This window comes from Corella eumyota, chromosome 2, assembly GCF_963082875.1.
Source record: "Corella eumyota chromosome 2, kaCorEumy4.1, whole genome shotgun sequence".
Classification (NCBI taxonomy): Eukaryota; Metazoa; Chordata; class Ascidiacea; order Phlebobranchia; family Corellidae; genus Corella; species Corella eumyota.
The window spans coordinates 5,184,965-5,199,986 of record NC_137491.1 but is presented as its reverse complement, the minus strand read 5'-3'; the positions used below and the strand labels follow the sequence as shown (position 1 = coordinate 5,199,986).

General features: G+C 28.0%; 1 protein-coding gene across 1 annotated transcript; it reads right to left on the bottom strand.

The window, feature by feature from the left end:
• Window positions 1–4,504: 4,504 nt before the first annotated feature.
• Window positions 4,505–10,489, bottom strand: LOC145742226 (5-hydroxytryptamine receptor 1A-like). The gene is made up of 8 exons (XM_082560011.1): window positions 10,284–10,489; window positions 9,046–9,237; window positions 6,731–6,914; window positions 6,476–6,595; window positions 6,036–6,214; window positions 5,750–5,836; window positions 4,967–5,648; window positions 4,505–4,762 (listed from the first exon to the last, which is right to left on the bottom strand). The coding sequence occupies exons 1-8, from the start codon at window positions 10,481–10,483 to the stop codon at window positions 4,505–4,507; spliced, it is 1,902 nt and encodes a 633-aa protein (XP_082416137.1). The 5' UTR covers window positions 10,484–10,489.
• Window positions 10,490–15,022: the final 4,533 nt, after the last annotated feature.

The following is a 15,022-nucleotide window of genomic DNA, read 5'->3' as shown; positions in this document are numbered from 1 at the left end:
AAGTTTGAGATAATTTTTATTTTGGGTTTAATTAGGTCACGTGATATTTTTGACCAATGATATTGCATACAAATTTAAAAAAAATAAATAAAAAATTTTAAATCGAAAAATAATTGTTGTGTTAGAACCGCACAGGTCCAATTACCGTGTTTACAAAATATTTTTCGAAAATATTAATATTCATAAAAGTTATGAAACTTTTATTAAAAATTTATGAAATCTCAAAACCTGAAATTTTATATTTAATTAGGCGCGCATTGGCCTAACTAACATTCAAGATAAAACATTTTGCAAAAATTTTGAGTATAACAAAAGTTTAAGGTAATTTTTATTTTGGGTTTAATTAGGTCACGTGATATTTTTGGCCAATGATATTGCATACAAATTTTAGAAAAAAAAATAAAAAATTTTAAATCGAAAAATAATTGTTGTGTTAAAACCGCACAGGTCCAATTACCGTGTTTACAAAATATTTTTCGAAAATTTTAATATTCATAAAAGTTATAAAACTTTTATAAAAAATTTATGAAATCTCAAAACCTAAAATTTTGTATTTTATTATATGCGCATTGGCCTAACTAACATTCAAGATAAAACATTTCGCGAAAATTTTCAGTAAAACAAAAGTTTGAAGTAATTTTTATTTTGGGTTTAATTAGGTCACGTGATATTTTTGGCCAATAATATTGCATACAAATTTTTTTTTAAAAAATAAAAAATATTAAATCGAAAAATAATTGTTGTGTTAGAACCGCACAGGTCAAATTACCGTGTTTACAAAATATTTTTGAAAATATTAATATTCATAAAAGTTATGACACTTTTATTAAAAATTTATGAAATCTCAAAATCTGAAATTTTATATTTAATTAGGCGCGCATTGGCCTAACTAACATTCAAGATAAAACATTTTGGAAAAATTTTGAGTAGAACAAAAGTTAGAGATAATTTTTATTTTGGGTTTAATTAGGTCATGTGATATTTTTTGCCAATGATATTGCATACAAATTTTTTGAAAAAAAATAAAAAATTTTAAATCGAAAAATAATTGTTGTGTTAGAACCGCACAGGTCCAATTACCGTGTTTACCTAATATTTAAAAAAAATATTAATATTCATAAAAGTTATGACACTTTTATTAAAAATTTATGAAATCTCAAAACCTAAAATTTTGTATTTTATTAGACGCGCATTGGCCTAACTAACATTCAAGATAAAACATTTCGCGAAAATTTTGAGTTGAACAAAAGTTTGAGATAATTTTTATTTTGGGTTTAATTAGGTCATGTGATATTTTAAGCCAATGATATTGCATACAATTTTTTTTTTTTTAAATAAAAAATTTTAAATCGAAAAATAATTCTTGTGTTAGAACCGCACAGGTCCAATTACCGTGTTTACAAAATATTTTTCGAAAAAATTAATATTCATAAAAGTTATGAAACTTTTATTAAAAATTTATGAAATCTCAAAATCTGAAATTTTATATTTAATTAGGCGCGCATTGGCCAAACTCACATTCAAGATAAAACATTTTGCAAAAATTTTGAGTTGAACAAAAGTTTGAGATAATTTTTATTTTGGGTTTAATTAGGTCACGTGATATTTTTGGCCAATGATATTGCATACAAATTTTTTTTTAAAAAATAAAAATTTTAAATCGAAAAATAATTGTTGTGTTAGAACCGCACAGGTCCAATTACTGTGTTTACATAATATTTTTTACAAATATTAATATTCATAAAAGTTATGACACTTTTATTAAAAATTTATGAAATCTCAAAATCTGAAATTTTATATTTAATTAGGCGCGCATTGGCCTAACTAACATTCAAGATAAAACATTTTGGAAAAATTTTGAGTAGAACAAAAGTTAGAGATAATTTTTATTTTGGGTTTAATTAGGTCATGTGATATTTTTTGCCAATGATATTGCATACAAATTTTTTGAAAAAAAATAAAAAATTTTAAATCGAAAAATAATTGTTGTGTTAGAACCGCACAGGTCCAATTACCGTGTTTACCTAATATTTAAAAAAAATATTAATATTCATAAAAGTTATGACACTTTTATTAAAAATTTATGAAATCTCAAAACCTAAAATTTTGTATTTTATTAGACGCGCATTGGCCTAACTAACATTCAAGATAAAACATTTCGCGAAAATTTTTAGTAAAACAAAAGTTTGAGATAATTTTTATTTTTGGTTTAATTAGGTCATGTGATATTTTAAGCCAATGATATTGCATACAATTTTTTTTTTTTTAAATAAAAAATTTTAAATCGAAAAATAATTCTTGTGTTAGAACCGCACAGGTCCAATTACCGTGTTTACAAAATATTTTTCGAAAAAATTAATATTCATAAAAGTTATGAAACTTTTATTAAAAATTTATGAAATCTCAAAATCTGAAATTTTATATTTAATTAGGCGTGCATTGGCCAAACTCACATTCAAGATAAAACATTTTGCAAAAATTTTGAGTTGAACAAAAGTTTGAGATAATTTTTATTTTGGGTTTAATTAGGTCACATGATATTTTTGGCCAATGATATTGCATACAAATTTTTTTTTAAAAAATAAAAAATTTTAAATCGAAAAATAATTGTTGTGTTAGAACCACACAGGTCCAATTACCGTGTTTACAAAATATTTTTTGAAAATATTAATATTCATAAAAGTTATGAAACTTTTATTAAAAATTTATGAAATCTCAAAACCTAAAATTTTGTATTTTATTAGACGCGCATTGGCCTAACTAACATTCAAGATACAACATTTCGCGAAAATATTTAGTAAAACAAAAGTTTGAGGTAATTTTTATTCTGGGTTTAATTAGGTCACGTGATATTTTAACCCAATAATATTGCATATAAATTTTTTTAAAAAAATAAAAAATTTAAATTAAAAAATAATTGCTTTGTTAAAACTGCACAGGTCCAATTAACGTGTTTACAAAATATTAAAAAAAAATATTAATATTCATAAAAGTTATTACACTTTTATTAAAATTTATGAAAACTCAAAACTTAAAAAAATCTATTTTATTAGAAGGGCACTGGCCTAACTAACATTCAAGATACAACATTTTGCGATAATCTCTAGTAAAACAAAAGTTAGAGCTAATTTTTATTTTGGGTTTAATTAGGTCACGTGACATTTTGGCCAATAATATTGTATACAAATTTCTTTAAAAAAAAAAAAATTTTAAATTAAAAAATAATTGTTCTGTGAGAACTGCACAAGTCCAATTAACGTGTTTACAAAATATTTTTTGAAAATATTAATATTCATAGAAGTTATGACACTTTTATTAAAAATTGATAAAATCTTAAAACCTAAATAAAATATTATATTTTATTAGGCGCGCTTTGGCTGAACTAAATTTTAAAAGATAAAACATTTCGCAAAAATTTATAAAAGAACAAAAGTTATAGCATTTTTATATTTTTTTGCCTAAAAGCAAAGCGCGACTTTCATGGAAATGCCAAAGATATGATTATTGTTATTTTCTTTATAAAATTCTTTAATCTAAATGATTTCTTTAAAATTATAACAGACCCAAAATGATGTTAGTTTTTTACTTACTGCATAAGTTTAAGTAGCAAGAATACCAATAAAATATACAAAGCTAAAAATATCAACTTAAGCTAAATAAATTGCGCTTGTTTTTTTGTAAGCAATAGTTATATGAAATTGGACCTTTAAATGGTGACTAAACCATGTGGAAGTTTTGTGGTCAATCGCTTCAGTAATAATGCCATATTTTTTTGAATATTAACAATTTGACTTAATATTGTAACAATGTATTTTTTAGGTTACTGCAGTTGTTTTGGCTAAGTTACTTTTTAATTTTAAAATTTTAATTTTTTGATTTATTTTCCTTTACAAACAAAGCATGATGACGTCACAGTTTCACAAAGTAGGAGCTTGTAAGGCAATATAACCAGGTCGAAAGGCAGATTTAAAAATAACGTGATTTTTTTATTGAGTTTTTTCGAAACCTTTTTTTTCTTGGATGTTAATAAGTGTAACGCAATTGTAATAAAATCGTGTTTCGAAAAATAACACTTTATCAATAAAATTGTCATAACGTCTTGTTTTTTTTGCACTTAAAAAACCTGTCATTCTTGCTTATCTTTGTAAACTCATGTACTCTAATCTTATTGGGTCACTAGAAAAATAAACTTTAGTTTAGCCACGAGACTGTACAATTTCGTCATTAAAACAAATCTGTTAATAATTACTAATTATTCAATTTATTTAAGCAGAACAATAGTTTGTTTTTTCAAGGTCAAATTAGAAAACTTTAAAATTTAAATCTGATCTCCTTAGGCTTTATGTTTAAACCAAACTAAATAAATTGCATTTTATTATAAATATCTGTAATTGTTTCGATATATATTATTTATTTCTGATTTATGAAAAAGGTTATTAATCTTTAAATAATCGGCATGTTATTGTTTTTTAACAACAGAACACCTCGTTTTTTTTTAAAGGAATTATAAACGCGTTGTTAAATTTCTTAAACATTTTGATTGGCGGAAAAGTTTTCTTATAGCTTGATTAAAGTCATTGTTAGAAAATGCATATATAAACGGATTTAACGCTGAATTGATGTAACCAAGCCAGTTGATTAAGATTTCAGCTCCTGGACTTAAATAGCAAGTGCCACAAAATGGAACTATAATTTCCTTTAGAAAGAAGGGAAGCCAACAAACAACAAATGCACCAATTACCATTCCTGTTGTTTTAATTATCTAATAAAATAAATTACGAATTTAAACATGAAACTAAATGTAAAGTTCACGATTTGAATAACTAACCTCTTTATTAGATTTATAAAAAAAGATATGTATTGCAAAACGGGACTATGTTGTTTTTTGCGTTTGTAGCCCACAAGTGATTTTACTTTATTATTTTAAGGCAAATCAGTAGTTAATGTAAAAAATATGTTAACTAACCTTTCTCTCCCTTCTTAAGGTTATTCTCGTTCTTGCTTCGGCCAAAGAGTTAATACTAAAAGCCCTCCTTCTAGTAGAAGTATCAAGCAGCTTGGTTGAAATTAAAGACTTGGAGCGACCTGTTTTCAATATAGAACTGTTAACAACATCACTGCATATACTGTCTTTTCTATAGTTCCGAAAAGACTGACTATTCCAGGAACGTTTTAGTGTGGTTGACTTTCTTGGGAGTAAAGCGCTTAAAACCTGACGCGAACTGTCCAAACTCGGGCTTACGTTTTTCGAAGTATTTTCGCTTGCTGGAGTTACCTCAAGTCTTGGTATTATGACTGTAGGTGTCGCAATAAAACGGGATCTTTCTTGAGGCGATTTATCGTTATTATTATCTAAACAAAAAGTCGATGTTTCTATTAATTTGTGGATATGTTCTCGCCTTGAATGGTTCACATTTGTGGTTTCCAAGTTTTTTAGATGGTGTGTTTTATGTGATAGTGACGTGGGACCGGTTTCCTTGTGGCAAGTCAGGCACAAAAGTTTCGATGTTTCGGTTTCCAAAACTGGTACATTAAGAGAATTTTTAGACGAGTTTTGCAGTTCTGGAGTAAAGTTTTGATCGTTCTGACATGTGCATAATAGAACAGCTTTTTTTCGTAATAGTGTTAACAAACCAACATTTGACTTACTGAAAAAAATAAAATATATATTTTAATGAAAAAAAAGCATTTAGGCATAATGTTGGTAAGGTTTATTTTAAAAAAAATTCACAAATTATTTAAACCTTACCTAATTTTTTTAAGTGAAGCTCGAGTCTGAAGATTCAGGAGTTTTACTTGAAAACTTTCAGAATTAAATTCACTAAAATGTAAAAACCTGTTTAAAAATATTATCAGAAATTAGTTGTTAATTGTCACAACTCCATAATTTAAAAAATCAAAAATATTTATATTGGAAACTTTGTAAAGCCTAAAAGAAAGGTAATAGAGTTATATGCACTAAGGTTTATATTTAAAGTGTTTCTTTTGCTTTTAATGATAGAATTTAAAAATAAATGATTGTTAAGATTATAAACCTAAAAGTGGAGGGTATTCTATTATCCTCGGAATGATAACTGCTGTCCTTGTGCAGTGGTCTGTCGCCTGTTACCCGGTGGATTCGATACCAAGCAACACGGGACACGTAGCAATATATAACTACGATAATTAACAAGGGAAAGTAGAAAGCGATCGTGGTAGCTACAATTCGGTAATACTGAAACGAAAAAAATATGTGTGTTTACATAGCTGTGTATAGAACGATTCAGTTACTTTATTATCCATCAATATTATTGTAACAAGAATGTTTTTTACTCCATTGAGACTACAGCCTACATCGTTACTCTACTTAGGTTTGAAACAATACAACATATCCAAACCTATTAATTAATCCAATAAAATTAATTTTTCGTCATGTATATTATTAACCAAATATGTAAAATCAATGTTTTAAAAATAAATAAATAAATATATTTACCTTATTATCGTTAACAATACAATTTAATCCAGTTGTTTCGGAATTGTAGTTGGATACATTTTGAAACAGTGTTGAAGTTTCAACAGTGCTGTTTAGTAGAGCTGCATCGCCACTAAATTCCTATATGACAAAAAAATATATATATTTTTTTTGCACATAAGCGAATAAAGCGATACACTATCAGTTAACAGTGGCCTCAACAAGAAAAAAATAGTTAATAAACAATTTTTTAATTAAAAATACGCATTAACATACTTGCATATCTGTTGCATTATCGATTTTTGGTACAGAAACAACGTTGCTAGCATTTATGAGTGGGAAAACAAAAAGGGGGGAAACAGATAATAAAATGGCAAGTGACCAAATAACAACGATGTATGGGAGCACATTTTTGAACCGACTTTTGGTCCGATATCTTAGTTTGATCACAGATTTGCATCTAAAATAAAAAATCAGTATAATGATATTTAATTATTTAGTATGTGTAAAATGTTAGCATAGTCTTATATAGTAAATGCCTATACATAATTAAAATACCATGTTAAAAACCAGCCAATTGGTATACGCACTTTTAAACCACACTAGTGTTGTGTGAATTGACGCAAAATAATGCTATCTTTAGAAAAAAACCTAACCTCAAAATTATTGAAAACAAAAACCAGCGTGTGCTTATTGTATTTCATCTCCTACAAAGTCCTAGTAATTCCGTTACTAAAATATTTACATACAACGAAAAATAGTATTTTTACGAAAAAATTTTAATAGGTTATATATAACTTGTTTTGTCCTTTATTTAAAATAAATTAAATAAATTTTTGTTATAAGCCAAAATGCAATATAAATCTCCTTCTATAAAAATAAATCCCTTAATATACCAAAAAGCAAGTGTACCTATTATAATAGGCTTGGCTATTTAATTGGGTTTAATAGGTGTGTATATATATATAATCATGGGTTTAGAATTACCTAAAAAAACAATCCAAAAACTTAAAAATAAATTTTTTTCCATATCACCTTTAGGTGATAGGTTTTATATTATTTTTAATGGGGAAAAGGGCGAATAATGTGGCAACGGTGCGACTCGAAACCGAAACATTTTGGCTCATAGTCCGTTGCCATAATCGCTTAACCACACAAAACTGCTTTTCTAATCATGAGTAGTTAGAAATAATTTTTAAAAATCAAAAAATCGCCCACTTGGGTTTTGCTACATAAATAATGAACTTCAAGGCCTAAATATTATTCATTTTTAGTAAATATATTGCTAACATTTTAAAATTAATTATAGTACAACTATGCGTTTTTTATATACGTTATTTAAATCAGACATTCACTTGATCATACGTAAAATAAAAATAGCCCCCTTTCAATTATATTTTGAGTCACTTTCCGGTTAATCTCATTATAAAAGAAGCTTACGCTTCATTAGCTGTAATTTGAAAATGTTTAATTTCGGAATCATGAACTTCAAAACAAATTACATCATGTTTTTGGTTAAGCTATGTAAATTGCAGAGAAAAATCGATCAAGTAACATGGTCAGAGTATTACCGGAAAAAATAGTTTTAGTTCCATGTGAAACACGATATACAAAACCTTATCTTATCGCTTGTTATCGATCTAATGCCTACAAAAATGTCTTAAAATAGACGTTTTTGTCTTAATAAGACAAAGAATGCTTTTTGACAATTTATTAGCCTGGGAGCCTTCGTGCGTAGCAATAGCGCACATAGCGAGTTGTACGTACTAAATAGTAGCCAGAGAGTATATATATTTTTGCCATGGCCAATAATCTTATCTGTTTAACCAACCAATGTTCGACATATGGCCTCTTACCGCAAACCAACAAGAGTAACATTTAATACAGAAACAATCACAATGGTAAACACAGACCGCAATCAATTACATCTCAAATGTGTGCTTTAACATAAAGAATACACCATATTTTAAGAGAACGGTCTTTAATTAAATAAACAGAGATAGTAGACGAAATATATATTTAATAAAAAATGTATATATACCAATAATAACAAATGGAATGTTGTAAAATTATATAGTGTTTTGTAGTCTTGGCCTTGAACGAGTTATCTAAACCCCTACTCGAGCTAAATTTAAGTTTTTATTACGCCATTCGTAATCCGGGCGTTTTAAATTTGTTTATTAAAAACTAATTTTGTAACCAAAATTGCTATCTCAAAAGATTTACTGAGATACTTATATATATAATGATATGTATATTTGATCATATCACGAAGTTACCTCAACAATTATTTAGGGGAGAAATTGCCCCCAAAAGACAATAGCGTTGTTGATAAAATACACAAAAAAGACATGAGTAATACTTAATTTGGGTTTTTCTTGTATAAATTTGGCCTATTAAGTTACATTTCATCATAGGTAATTTTATAAACGAAATCTTAATAAAAAGATTGGACCCTATTTTTAGATATACCTTCTTATAATAAATATGATAAGTTTGATGGAAATGCAAAAAAATATAAACATATTTTCAAAACAGATGTTTATTAAATAATAATATTAATTATATTTTAAGAAATCCAACATGCTTACCGGTCTATTGCGATCGCACACAGGTGCATAATAGATGCCGTACAACATGTGACGTCAAGACTAATGAAGATTTGACACGTGGCCCACTGTGGATTCCATAGCATAGGCACGGGTGAAAGTTGTTGCAGCGCCATAAGAGCTGAGAACGGACACACAAGAAGAGAAACTAAAAAATCAGCTGCTGCCAATGATCTACAATTATAAGTGAGTGATTAGGGGAAATGAAAAAATTATATTTTGATACCGGAAAAAAACAAAAACAGAACCTCTACTACTAAATTGGAACGAAAAACAAGGCCACAAACTGGCAATTACAAATGTGTTATTTATAATAAATCATGTGGCCAAAATTTTGATTACATTCCACAAAAACAACAAATTTTTACTTTTTATGTGAATATTGATTATCTGCCAAAAATCACTTAATTTTTAATTAATAAAAACAAAAAATTAAAATAATATTGATTTAATAATTGTTATTATTCAATTATGCGCAAATTTGAAATAAAGGACGAAAACTTAAAAGTTAAAATCCATTTTTCTGACGTCAATGGAAAGATTGGCGAAAAAAATGAATTATTGTCCTTCAAAAACAAAACAGAAATTGTAATGTTCGAAGTATAATGACTTGCTGTAGTTGACAGATATAAATGAGACAGCTGGGTTTGTCAAATGTAAACTTTATTAAATCGGATCTTTAATGCGCTTTACTAGTCGGCCTTTATTTTGGAAATAAAGTATATCGCGCCCATCTTTATTATTACAAAACGACCACCCAAATTCGTCTAATCTTGAACTGACAAAAATATCAAAAACAAATCTTTAATATGCACCTAACAAAACACAGTCATCGTACTACATTATATAGTCTAAGGATAAGACGTTATCAAATTACAAAGTGTATTATCTTAATTTAGGGTGCGCTGTTAGGTCATGACTATCACGAGGGATGTGTCATATAATAACAAGTTGATTTGTAGTAATCTCTTTAATTTTGAAATCCACAATCTGGTGTTTACTTCGTAATATACGTTTTTACGGGAAGTTAATCAATTATATTACACAGGACGTTTAAAATCAATGGAAATCACGTTAACAGCAATCAATTACTTTGCATAAAAAAACGCTTTTCTTTATTAACGACGCCATGGCAGTAAAAAACTATTTCAAAAAAACGGTTTGAAATAATTTGAATTATTTAACAAATGTTATCTTGTTAGCAAAGTTAATGGTCTTACCCTATAAAGTAATTTCCTCTTGTGTGAAGTCGCCTTTCTCGCATAATTGCAGCAATAATGATGCTGTTTCCAGCTAGCCCTACAATTATAACAACACTGGCAAGAAACACAAAAATCGACCGAAGAACGATACTCATTTCTTCGCTGTGAAAGTCTGATGTTGTTGAAATAACGTTCGGATTAGGACTTGTAAAATCCATTTATTATTTTAAATGCTACCACTGCATATGTCCTATATTCTAATAATTTGACTAAAGTTAGTAATTTTATGAAGTTTTACAGTCATTATACCTGCTATACTATTTCGTAAGATAGGGAATATTTTAAATACACAAATACGAAACAACGTTACGGAATGCCCTTTAAAATATACAGGTTTAACCTTTCGCGATTTTTTAATATAATAATAGTATAGGTAACGTAAATATTCTGTTTCAGATTTATTGTTATAAACCCACTTGCCTTGCCATATAAAAAGCAATCCATATTTTACTGTGGTTGACGTTTTTTCTCTGTAGGCAGTTTACGTGATTTTCTGTAATAAAATTATTTTTTATATTTCTTCGCTAACTTTGGTATGTTGCCTTCTTCTTAAAAAGTCTAATGATTACTACATGGCCAAAATGTTTACTTTTAGCCTACATTGCTAACTGATGTTTAGCTTTAAGGAATTTCTTTTAAACCTGCTTGGAAATTCTTTTCTCTTTTTTGTTTTTTGACCTTAAACCTCATTTTGGTTTGCTCGCTCAACTTAGGAAATGTAATATAAACTCATGCCACTACTTTGTATTTAATAATTAATAAACTAGTTATATTTCCTGCTTTTCATTTGAACTACAACTAATCAAGAGAAAATTTAATTTCTATATTTAAGCTAATATAAAATTCACACCGTAGCTATCTCCTTTTTTGCTCGGTACTAACTATTATTTCAATAACTGATCTTACAAGCCTATATCATAAAATATTAAGCATGATATTTGTCTAACAGTCGTAAATTAAACTGATGGCTTTCCAAACAAATTTGTTCAGCACGTGTAATAAACACTCGAATTGGGGACAAATTGTATAAGGTATTACAATTTTCAAGGCCAAGCGATAGGCCGAATATTATATTTGCTTTCTCTTAAGCCGTAAGTAAGACATTTCTCCATCCACAAATACTGATGCTTGTGTATTTTTATCCAAAAAACTGCTGTGTATGAATGTTGTTACTTTCCCACGAATTAATTGAAAACACGTTACCGGCAAAAACAATTCGAGTTATTCACTTAAACTCACGGAGCTAAGACCATTTACAATATGTTCGTAACTGTTTTAAATTAGACCGAATTTGTTTTAAAAATTACATCGCCTGTGTAAATATTATGGGGTCAGACTGTCTGCTTTGAAAAATTGAATAGTTCAAGATAGAGCTTTGCAAATAGCGATGATAAATATGTTATGTTAAATGTTCTTAAAAACATACGAGTTTAAATCGGCATCTGAATACAACTTTTTTTAATTGGAGGTAAAATTTATTAAAATAAAAAAAATTTGTAAAAATGTAAACACACAGAATTTAATATCTAGGTAAGACTTCGAATATTTTTTATTAAAAAGTTAATTTTGTCTTGCATCGGAGCGTTGAAACGAAGTTGTAATCTAGCTTGTTGCAAAATAGGCAAACATTGATGAAAAATTGCAAACGAGGAAACTTCTATTTTTGTATCAACCCAAACATGTATAATTTCAACAAACTGAAGATCAAAAATGTTATGTTAATTTTTTTAATAATAATTTTATTTTTTTTTTATTAATTATTTTTATAATAAGGTAAAACAAAATTTAATTTGTGTAGAGACTTACAATAGAAAGTTTTTCAGGGCTGAGTTGTTCGTTAACTTGTTCCACCAACAAAGACATAAAATAATTTTTGTTTTCTTTTTTTTCCTCCGATTTTAAAACCACAATAAATGGATGAAACAACATCTTGCCTTCAAACTGTGATAAGCGTGGCCACCTGTTAATAAGAACAACACATTTAACATACTACTTAGTTAAATGGCATTGCAGCTTTAAATTACATAAATGTAATAACTGATCTCATGGTGTAGCGCCCTTGAGTAAGGAGCTATAAACGGTATGAACTCCTACTGAGCCAGCACTTAATCAGCAGCATAATTATCGGGCAATTATAATCTATAATATCCCAAACTGCTACGGGCAACTCGAGACTGGGGCGTAGTAACTTATGTTACTCTATGTTTAAGTCGCACATTCGACTTTCCCACATTGAGAATAAAGATATATACAAAAAAAAAAGTTTACTCTAAATTTAAATTAATGAACCACCTACATTAACTTTAACATACCTGTGAATTGTTTTGAAAATCTAGAATATTGTTATTACTATTTTTAATTTATTTACATCGTGGTTTTATATTATTTACCTTGTTAAGTGTATTTCAATGATTGATTTCAGTTTTAATTTTAAGGAATTTGACTTAGATCCACCAGCATGTAATATACCATTAATAAACTGATGTAGGATTGGAAGAAGTAAAGTGGAAGGTGGAGTGTCGGTTGTATTCCATGTATTAATTAATAAAGCGTCGGTTGCATAAGAAATAAAAGAAGGCTTACCCTTGAAAACATTTAAAAAACAATTTATTTTAAATATAATTACAATGGTTTTATCATTAACCATCAATTTTTAAAATTGTTTTTAAATTGCTTATATTTATATAAAAATATAAAATTTTTGACATAGAACTTATGACCTACTTCCGTAAATAGTAGCTGGGAACAATGTTTAAAAATAAGTGCAAATTGGGAGTAAACACAAACGTCAGAGGTAAAAATAGTTTTTGATTTAAGTTGACGAACTGCATAGTCCACAGTTTTAACTGTAAACCATTTTCTTCCTTTTGCTGCCCAACTAATTCTTTCCATAAAATTCTGAAAGTTTATAATTAAGAAAGGTTAATAATATTACAATTATGTAATTATTTTTCCAAAACGTTGTTAAAGTTATTTACCAAACAATACTAAATTACATATGTTTTTTTGTTTTTTTTTTTGTATATATCTTTATTCTTAATGTGGGAAGGTCAAATGCGCGACCTAAGCATAGAGTAACAATTGCTACTCTGACCCAGTCTCGAGTTGCCTGTGGCAGGTTGGGATATTATAGATTATAATTGCTCCGTAATTATGTTGCTGATTAAGTTCTAGCTCAGCAGAAGTTCATACCATTTATAGCACCTTACTCAAGAGCGCTACAGCATGAGAGCAGTGGGGATTAAACCCACGACCTCATATGTGTAGCAAGTGTTCTTACCACTACACCACGGTGCCGGTTGAATTAAACCCTTTGTTAAATTACCTTGGATAAATTATATCGCTCCCCAAGTGTTACTACCAGATTTTTTAGAGTAAACTTAGTTGTCATGGTAACAAAAATGCCCTTTACAACTTTCAGATTTTTCAACAAACTGGAATTAAAAAAAAACATTAAGTAACTATATCAAAAAACATATGCGTTTCATTTTTTTAGGTATTTTTGAATTTTTTTACTTATTTTTTTACCCGTTTAGAGAATCAGTATTATTACTCATTGAACACTGAATCCATCCTTGCATTACCGCATCACATAATTCCACTTCTTTATTGATAGAATAATCATTATCCAACACCGAAATAATTTCATCTTGTGATAAAATTCTCATCAAATATTCAATGCGAGTTTTTGAAGATATTTTTCCACTACTAGCAAAGTATTTCAGCAAAACTGAAAACGTGGACAGCCTAAAAATAAAAAAAATTTCTTCATTGAAAATCAAAAATAAATTTTAAATTGGCTACATAAATAACATAGTAAAGATATGGCAGCGTGGTGTAGTTGTAAGAACAGTTGCAACCGGCAGCTTGGTGTAGTGGAAGAACACTTGCTACACCACCGTAAGGTCGTGGGTTTAATCCCCACTGCTCTCATGCTGTAGCGCCCTTGAGTAAGGCATTATTAACGGTGCAAACTCCTGCTAAGCAGCATAATTACCGGGCAATTATAATCTCCATAATATCCCAAACTGCCACAGGCAACTCGAGACTGTGTCGGGGTAACAAATGTTACTCTATGTTTAGGTTGCACATTCGACTTTCCCGCATCGATAAAGATAAATAAAAAAATATATATAATATTTAAATATATTAAACACAAAGTTTAGGGTATATATTAATTTAGAAATATTGTTCTAAATGACAAACTTGGTTCTGGTCATTACAGTAATTTCACAAATAAGATCCAAAGTGTTTTGATCGTGATTAAGATTTTGTCGTTTTAACCAAATAAAAATCTCCAATCCTAAATCCTGACATCTTGAAAGAAATTCTTTATTTTGTGATTTCTTTTGCCTAGTAGTAAAAAAGTTTAGAATAATTTGTAGCGTAATGCATTAAATTTACTCTGCTTTTAAAATAATCTTAATTTAGATGAAACATAAACAGTAACTAGTTTAAATTATTGGAAAAATTCCAGTGATAATTTTGATATATTTTTTGGATTCAAGGATTTACCTCAGACAAATAACAAGTTCTGAGAATAACGATAAAACAACAGCATTTTCATTTTCTTTCAATTCTTTTAAAATATTTCCAAGAATATTTCGTGGAAACAAGGATAACTAAAATAAAAGTTAACTTTAGTAAAATATATTTACAGTTTAGGTAATTTAAAAAAATACTGGTTAAATTTTTTT

Excerpts from the sequence above, each read along its gene's own strand:
- LOC145742226 (XM_082560011.1), bottom strand. The coding sequence starts at position 10,483 with ATGGATTTTACAAGTCCTAATCCGAACGTTATTTCAACAACATCAGAC. Across the intron at positions 6,596-6,730 it reads ATAATGCAACAGATATGCAA|GAATTTAGTGGCGATGCAGC; the intron begins GTATGTTAATGC and ends TTTGTCATATAG. Across the intron at positions 6,215-6,475 it reads GTATTGTTAACGATAATAAG|TATTACCGAATTGTAGCTAC; the intron begins GTAAATATATTT and ends TTTTCGTTTCAG.